Consider the following 8,765-nt stretch of genomic DNA (forward strand, 5'->3'; position numbering starts at 1 on the left):
GGGATTCTTTATTGTGCCAGGGCCTTATTTCCCCTCCAAGAGGAAGCAGAATGAGCTGTGGTGCTCTGGGGGGGCTTTGGGGCTCCTTGGCCCTGCCCCCAGTAACCCCCAGTACCAGCAGCTGTCCCAGCCCAGTCTTCCCAGTATGGGACTGGGAGAGGAAGAGCCCAATTGCTGCCATTGCTGGTTGTGCTGGGCAGGGGGTGAGCGGCCAAATTTCAGCTGGGGAGGGGAGAATTGCCCCCAAAATTCTGCTGCCCTGGTGCTCCACAGCCCCACCCAGTGCCCGGCACACGCAGGGGGTGGGGAAAGCACCGGGAATCTCCATCAAACCCAGTCCTGAAGGTGCTGGGAGGGCTCAGGAAGTTGGGGGAGCCATTTCCGAGCTGCCGGTGGGGCAGCCTGGCTTTGGGGGCTCCTCTTTTCCTCCCCACAGCCCCCCCAGCCCCTCTCAGCGGGGTGAGGGCAGCGCTGGATGCAGGGGAAGCTCGGGGGGTGCAGGGAGGGGCTGAAGGTGACCCCACCACCCTGAGCCCCCTGCCTGGGGTGGCGGACACACCCCGGGGGGAGCAGGGATCCGCGTCCGTCCCCTTGGGGATCATGTGGCCCAGTTCAGGAGGCTCCCGGCGCCCTCTTTGCTCTTCATCCTCAGCGCCATCAGCGGGGCAGCTTTGTACTCGTGCTGGGCGGGCTCGAAGGGGTGCGGGGCCAGCCCCGGCGGGGGCAGCCCGTGCAGGGGGTAGAGGCTGTTGATGCCAGGGTGGGGGCCCGGGGATGCAGGGATGCCCACGAAGCCATTGCTGGCAGCGGGGGGGTACGGGGACATGCAGGGGGACGGGATGGGCTCGGGGGGCAGCAGCCCCGGGGGGCTCCCAGGGCTCGGCCACAGGTTGTTCTGTAGCTGAAATAGTAACAACAACAAAAAGGGCAAAATGAGGGTGGGGACATCACACCCTGTCCAGTTTTCCCCCATTCTGCCCCCCTTGAGGATTCCTCTTATCCCACCCCTGTTGGATTCCCCTCATGCCCCTTCAGGGTACAGAGGGAGCGATGTCTTTGCTCTGTTTTCTGCCCTTGGGGGGGTTGAATCCTGCTTGAATTATTCCCCCCCCCCGCGGGAAAATTTGGCTTCAGGGATGTGCATGAAGCTGAGTTTTAAATTATTGAAATTATTTTTATGCTTTTCAATACTAAGGGGGAAAAGGCAGCTTTGTAGAAAAAGGGGCAGGAAGCACAGAGAGAGCTAAAGGGGATCTTCAGGAGGAGGACCCCAAAACCTGCCCCAAAGGGCAATGGAGTGGCACATAAAGCAGCATGTGGCAAAATGCAATCCTCCCTCTTTTCCATCCCGGGCCGAACTTCTCCCAAGGGTGGGGAAAACCAGGGGGAAGAAGAGGCAGGAATGGGAGATGTGGGGGAGAAAGGGCAGGAATGGGGGATGTGGGGGAGAAGGGGCAGGAATGGGAATGTGGGGGAGAAGGGGCAGGAATGGGGAATGATGGGGAGAAGGGGCAGGAATGGGGAATGATGGGGAGAAGGGGCAGGAATGGGGGATGTGGGGGAGAAGGGGCAGGAATGGGAGATGTGGGGGAGAAGGGGCAGGAATGGGGGATGTGGGGGGGAGCAGGAATGGGGGATGTGGGGGAGAAGGGGCAGGAATGGGAATTTGGAGGGGAGCAGGAATGGGGGATGTGGGGCACCCCCAGGTGCTTTGGCGGGACCCCTCCCCCGGCAATGGGGGCACGCAGGGCCGGAGCAGCTCCCGAGCCATCTCTCTCTCACCTCCTGGATTTTCCCGTAGCGTTCCCGTTTCCGCCACTTGGCCCGGCGGTTCTGGAACCAAACCTGGGGATGGAGGAGGGGGCTGAGGGGTGGGGACCCTTCCCCTGCCCACTGCAGCTCCTGCCGAGCTCTGCGCTCCTCCCAGCAGCAGGAGGGGCCGGGCAAGGGAAGCTGCTCTGCGCTGGAGCTCCCTGACCTTTACCAACACCTGGAATATCTTGTCCCGCACCAAAAATGATCCCCTTTCGCCTCCCTGCTGCTTCTGGGACTTGTTTATCCCAGGTTTTGTTGCAGAATGAGGCTTTTTGGGTGCTGGTGCCCCGTCTGCGTGTCCCCTCTGTGCTGGGGTGGGGACAGCTCCCGCAGCCCCTCCCGGAGAGGAGGATGCGCTACCGGGACACTTGGCCTGAGGCTCTCACGGCTACGGGTGGATTCATCTCAATCCACCCCAAATCTGGGTTTGGAGGCTCCCGTGGGCTCCTGGGGACACTCGCCCTGCCTATGCCGTGTCCCCATTCCTGCTCCTGGGGATGGCAGCTCCCAGCGGCTGCTCCCTGCTCACTTCCTCACCCTCCACCTTCATTTCCTCCCTGCTGGGAGCCCCCTGCAGCTGCCTCTTCCCACCTGGAACCTCAAACCGCACGGGGACAGCAGAGCTGGGGAGGGAGGGTCGGCCTCACCCTGCCCCAGGTCCAGGATGTGCCACCCCAGCCCCACCCACGGGAGCTCCCGGGGTTCCTCTCCCCAGCTGGGAATGATGAATGCACGGAGGCCATCATGATTAGGGCATTCTCAGGGGGGTGGTTGACCAAATTTTGGCTCTTTCCACCCTTTGGGTGCTTGTCCAAGGGGGGGAGTGCAGAGGGTTCAGAGACAACCAACACCCAACCACAGCAGAGGGTGCAGAGCCTGAGATTTTCCATCTGGGATTTAACATTTTCATGGAAAATCAGCTTCTATCTCAGCACCACCTTGCAGACAGGAGAACCTGCCCATTCCTGGCAGCCCCCAGGGTGGCCATGCCCATCCCTCTGTGCCCATACCTGCACCCTGGCCTCGGTCAGGTCCGTGCGCAGTGCCAGCTGCTCCCGGGCGTACACATCAGGATAATGCGTCTTCTGGAAAACCTTCTCCAGCTCCTCCAGCTGGAACGTGCTGAAGGTCGTCCTGTTCCTCCTCTTCTTGCTCTTGCTCTTGCCCAGGGGCTCGGGGAGCTCAGGGATCCCATAATCCCGGAGGCTGCCCAGGGGTGCTGCCAGTGGGCACCCCAAGTCCTCTGGAGCTTTTGGGGGGACCCTGCAGGCTGTGGGAATGGCCTGGAACCCACCTTTGCAGCCCTTCTCACCTGGGGGGAGAGGCACAGCACCAGGGGGTGTTAACAGTGCCAAGGAAGCCCAGAACTGCCTGTGCCACAGCCCTGGCATCCCATCCCATCCCTGTTCTCATCCCATCCCATCCCATCCCATCCCATCCCATCCCTGTTCTCATCCCATCCCATCCCATCCCTGTTCTCATCCCATCCCATCCCATCCCTGTCCTCATCCCATCTCATCCCATCCCAGGGGATGTCATAGTAGTGTCCCAGGAGAAAGGGCTCAGCATGGACATGCAGCAGGGCAAATCCATCCCTGAGAAGGGCAAAAATCCGTCCCCGAGAAAGGTAAAAATCCACCCCTGAGAAAGGCAAAATTCCACCCGAGAAAGGCAAAATTCCACCCCTGAGAAGGGCAAAATCCACCCCTGAGAAAGGCAAAATTCCACCCCTGAGAAGGGCAAAATCCACCCCTGAGAAGGGCAAAAATCCACCCCTGAGAAGGGCAAAAATACACCTGAGAAGGGCAAAATCCACCCCTGAGAAGGGCAAAAATCCGCCCCTGAGAAGGGCAAAAATCCACCCCTGAGAAGGGCAAAAATCCGCCCCTGACAAGGGCAAAAATCCGCCCCTGACAAGGGCAAAAATCCGCCCCTGACAAGGGCAAAAATCCACCCCTGAGAAAGGCAAAAATCCGCCCCTGACAAGGGCAAAAATCCGCCCCTGAGAAAGGCAAAAATCCACCCCTGACAAGGGCAAAAATCCGCCCCTGAGAAGGGCAAAAATCCACCCCTGACAAGGGCAAAAATCCACCCCTGAGAAGGGCAAAATTCCACCCCTGAGAAGGGCAAAAATCCCCCCCTGACAAGGGCACGATCCACGCTTGCTGCAGGAGCCGTGGGCAGGAAAAGCCTCTGGAGGGTGGGGACAGCCTGGCTGGAGCTGTGGGTGCTCAGGGTCCCACGGGGATGCTGTGACTGCCTGGGGATGGGGCAGAGGACAGGGACACAGGGGCTTTTTGCAGACAGTTCTGCTCCATTCTCCTCATCCCTCTCCTCCCACTCCCTCCCTGCACAGGCTGGTGCCTCAGCCCAGCTCAGAGCCCCAGGGCCCAGCAGTGACCCCAAACCCACCCCAGCTCTGGGCCATATCGAGCCCCCCGTGCCCCAGATCGTTCAGGGGGCTCTGTGCCCCTGAGCCAGCCCTTCCCTGGAGCTGCAGCTCCCAGGAAAACTCTTGGAAAGGAGTGAAAAATCCCACCCTGCTTTTTCTGCTGAAGAAATCTCCCTTTGCTCACCCTCCTCTGGGACCAGAGCAAGAAATCGGGGGGGGTCCTCCCTTCCCTTTGGTGCTGCTGCATTGCTGGGGTGGATGATGGAATGGGATCAAGGAGGAAAATCCCTGCCACACATTTTGGGGGGCACCTCTGTACCCCCAGAGGGTCGTTTGTCCCCACATGGGGACACCCAGAGCTTGGCAGCTCCAAAAGATTCCGGGTGCTCTTAGGACCCCGATGGGCTGAGGCAGGGAAAGGAGAAGTGAGCGAGGAATTGGCAGATGGGGAGGGGTGCCTTGGGTACCCCCATCTGCTGAGGGGACACAGAGGTGTCACCTGGGGAGAGGACAACCTAAAAATGCTGGATTTGCCCTGATCCCACCCCAGTCCCCAGCTGCAGATTTGGGGTTCCTGCAGGTGAGACCTCAGAGGGCCAGGAGGGGAAATGCCTCCTTTGGGATGGATCCTCCTCCCCACCACATCCCAGCAGAGCAGGGAAATGGGGTCCCCATCCCTGCAGAGCCACCCAGGGCTCCCCAGAGCAGCTCCCACCACGGCCTTTTCCAACCTTTCACTTTGGATTTTTGATTCTTTTCTAATTAAGGCAATTTGGGGGCTATGGAGCCGCCAAGCTCTGATCCAGCTGCTTTGAATTAATGAGGAATTGTAATTTGGGGGAGGTTTGGGGGGTGATTGCTCCTGGTCCCTCTCAGTACCGACCTGTCTGGTCATGGATAAGGCAAAGGAATGAGGCTGAATTGCCATTTCCTCCCTGCTCTGGCCTCCAAAGGGCTCAGCCGCTGGCCTGGAGGGTTTTAATGATTCAAAACCAAATCTCACCAAAGAGCAGACCCAAATATAACCAAAACTAAGAAAAAACGGACCAAAATAAAATCCTGCTGCATAAAGCATCGAGTTTGGGGGTTTTCCCCCCCTTTTTTCAAAGGCAACACGGCGCATTTCCAAGTGACCCACGAGTTTTGGTGTTGGAGACAAATAAATAAAGAGCCAGAAAGAAGGAAAAGGCAGGAAGGAGCGGGATACAGGCACGTAACTAAACAAACACAGCGGCACCGGGGGACAAAGGGAAGATCCAGATATTTTTCTCCCACTCCTTCCTAAACTGACACCCCCCGAAAGATTTGGCGGCGCTGGGGAAGGCGGCAGCTGGGAAACAGCTGCACGATTCCTGGGGTAATGGGGAGGGGAAGGAACTCAAAAGGATCATTAGTGAAGGGATGGGGGCATGGAAAGGACTCCCAAGAACCGGAGGAAACACCCGTGGGCCGGCAGCATCCCCCTGCCGCGGCTGGAGCAGGTAAACGCTGCAGCGGGGCCCTCCCGCTGCTCCCTCCCGGCTTTTCCCGGCTTTTCGGGTTTTTTTCTACCTGTTCCCCGAAGCGGCTTTGCCGGGTCCCACCTGGTTCCCATCGCCCCCGCGGCTCTGCCTTTTGCTTCTTCTTTTAAAGCAGAAGTGGGGGAATAAAATTAAAGCGAAAGTGGGAGCCCGGAGCAGCCCCCGACGGGCCCGGCCGGGAGAGCGCAAAGGAGCGGCGGGAGAAGCCCCGGAACGAGCCCGGTCCTGTCCGAGCCTGGGGGCGGCCACGGAGCCCCGGGACACCCGGGCCGAGGGGAACCGGGTGCTCTGGAGCTCCGGGGAGAGCCGGGGAACCGGGAGCGCCGCAGCCCGGGGAACGAGAGCGGTACTGCCCCGGAGAGGGGCACCGGGAGCGGGGGGCTCCGGAGCGGGCACCGGGCAGCGCTGCCAGCCCCGCAGTCCGGCCTCCCCCAGGTCCCGGAGCCCCGGGCCCGTCCGTGCGGCCGCACCGCGGTTTCTGCCGCCGGTCCTGCCCGGTGGGCTCCGGAAAGCGGAGTCGGCGGCCGGACGCGACTTTGCAGCCTCCCCCGGCGAGCGCGGCCGTTCCCCACCCCGGGCCGGTCCCCGCCGTCGTGGCAGCCGGGCCGGGTCTCTCCCGCCGCTTTTTCTCCCCCTTCCCCCCTTGGTTCTGAAGAACGGGAGACCCCGGTCTCTGTCGCGACACGGCCCCAGCTGCCGACACTCGGCAGCCCCGACCCTTCCCGGCTCCGGCTCCCGTCGGGGGACGCCCTGGTTGTCCCCGACGGGGCCATATCGCGACATCGCCGCCTCGGAGCAGCCCTGGGGAGCGTGTCAGCGCAATGACACCCTCGGGGCAGGGGGGGGTCAGGGCTGGGGCTCCCGGCGGAGCCCGAGAGGGGGGAAGAGAAGCAGAAGGGGCCTGGAGGGGTCGGCCCCGGCCCCCCCATCCACCCGCCGCTCCCCGGTACCTGCAGCCCCGGCCGGGTACGGGGGCTTCCCATGCACGGCCACGGCGGGGGGGCCCGGGCTGGGCACCCCCGGGTACCGCGGGCAGCGGCCGGGCCGGGGGCTGAGCGGCGGCGGCCGCCGGTGGGGCCCCGGAGCACCGAGGGCGAAGGCGGTGGGAGGCCGGGGGAGCCCCGGGGGACCCCCGGGCCGGCGAGGCGGGGGCAAGGCCGGGCAGCCCGGTGTGTCCATGGCGCAGGTTGGAGGGGACGGGGACGCTCCGCGGGAGCGGATTTTGTGCGGGGGACCGGGAGGAGGGGGACGGGGGTGGGGGGGGGGGGTGATGGGGAGGGAGGGATCGGCCCGCAGCCCCCCCAGCCCGCACACCCCCAGCCCCCAGCCAGTCACGTGCGTCCTCCCGGGCTCTCGGTTAACCCTCTAATCCCAAACCCTGCCCTGCTGGGGACCCTGTCCCGCGTGGGTCACGTCCCCCCAGGGCAGGGGCTGCAGGGCGAGCCGTGCCCCCCCCTCCCTGCTCTCCCAGCGTCTTCCAGCTACACCGAACGCCCTGGGCTCTTCTTTGATTCCAAACTCCATCCCTCACTGCTGAGAGCAGCAAGAAATACCAGGCAGTGCAGAAACTTCCATTTTCCTGTCGCTCCCTGGGTTTATTTTCCCCTTCACAAGCTCCACAGAGTCCCTTTGCAGCCTTTCCCTGCCCAAAACCAAAGCCAGGGCTGGGTCAGGCTGGTTCAGGGATGATGGTGGCCCTGGGACAGGGGAGGCAGGGATGATGGTGGCCCCAGGATCCCACAGTGTCCCTGGAGCAGGCCCTGCTGTGCCTGGTGGCTCCCAGCCCCAAGGGGGCCCTACCCTGCTCCCCCTGTGTCCCTGCTGGTGCTTCCACCCCCAGGGTTTGGATCCCCTCATCCCAGCTTGGGTCTGGCTTTGGCATCAGGCACTGGGGTGGGTCAGAGCTTGGATTTCTTTATCCCCACTCCCCCTTTCCCTGCATTTTGCTCCTCTGCTCACCAGGGCTGGAGGTTTGGCTTGGCTGGGGGAGGATTCGGCTTTGGGGGTGTTTGTGTGCAAAATGAGGGGAAAGATCTGAAATTCCAAGGCTTGGAGAAGGAACTAAATAAGGGGCCTGAAGAACTAACTGGAAATTTGAAAGGTTAAGTTTTACCCCTTCATTTGCTGTTTTTCAACACTTTGAGTTCATTCTTGGGCACCACTCCTTGCTCCAGGTGTATGAAAAAAGAACCTGCAGGTGTGGGAGGGCATGAGCTGCATGTGAGCAGCAAAAGGAGGTGGGGAGGAACCCGGGGGATCCCAGATGTGTGATGGTAGATAGCAGAACAAGGGGATAACACTGACCATAAATAACATTAATGCTCTCATTGCTGCTTCCGGGGCAGGACTTTGTTACTCAGGGCATGGTGAAAATCTGGAATCACAAGAAAATCTCATTTCAAAGAGTCTGTGATATAAATGTCACCTCTGTGTCTTGGCAGGGGTTGATGTGTTGTTTGGTCACTGGAAAGCTGTTGTTGCTGCAGGAGTGGTGGATTTGTGGTGTTAATCACAGCTGCATTTTCCAACCCTGCTCAGGGAAACTGCATTTGTGGGAAATGCTGCCTTGTGATCCTGGACTCAAAATTATTCCTTCAGAATCCTGTGAGGGGCTGGCTCTGCACAGAGGGGTCTGAGCATGCAATGCCCCCTCTTTAAACATTATTAGATTTAAACCAGTATCCAAACATTTTTTTATTTGCTGCTGCTGGATAAAATTCCAAGTTTTTACAAATTAACGTAGTGGCCTTTCAAGGAGCTGCAGGGATAAATCAGTTTAAACCCCTTGGGCTGCTTTAAAAGAGGATCTGGCTCTGTGCTTGCAGGGTGGGCACCCTTTTAATGCCCACAATGCTCCCTGGGCATCCCAAGCCTTCCCTGACACTTTCCCTTTGCAGCTGCTGGAGCTGCCAGGATTTTCCCTGTTCTACTGTCCACAGCTCACAGGGTGCTGTAAATTATGGCTAAATAGGGACTGGGAGGCCTCTGGCTCACAACAGGTCATTAAATATTATTAAACATAACTCCTGGAAAGGCTT

At 60.4% G+C, this 8,765-nt stretch overlaps 1 protein-coding gene across 1 annotated transcript; it reads right to left on the reverse strand.

The window, feature by feature from the left end:
• Positions 1-598: 598 nt before the first annotated feature.
• Positions 599-6,906, reverse strand: ALX3 (ALX homeobox 3). Its single transcript, XM_054517289.1, has 4 exons — positions 6,678-6,906; positions 2,826-3,127; positions 1,783-1,845; positions 599-901 (listed from the first exon to the last, which is right to left on the reverse strand). The coding sequence occupies exons 1-4, from the start codon at positions 6,904-6,906 to the stop codon at positions 599-601; spliced, it is 897 nt and encodes a 298-aa protein (XP_054373264.1).
• Positions 6,907-8,765: the final 1,859 nt, after the last annotated feature.

Source organism: Molothrus ater, chromosome 25 (genome assembly GCF_012460135.2).
Source record: "Molothrus ater isolate BHLD 08-10-18 breed brown headed cowbird chromosome 25, BPBGC_Mater_1.1, whole genome shotgun sequence".
Classification (NCBI taxonomy): Eukaryota; Metazoa; Chordata; class Aves; order Passeriformes; family Icteridae; genus Molothrus; species Molothrus ater.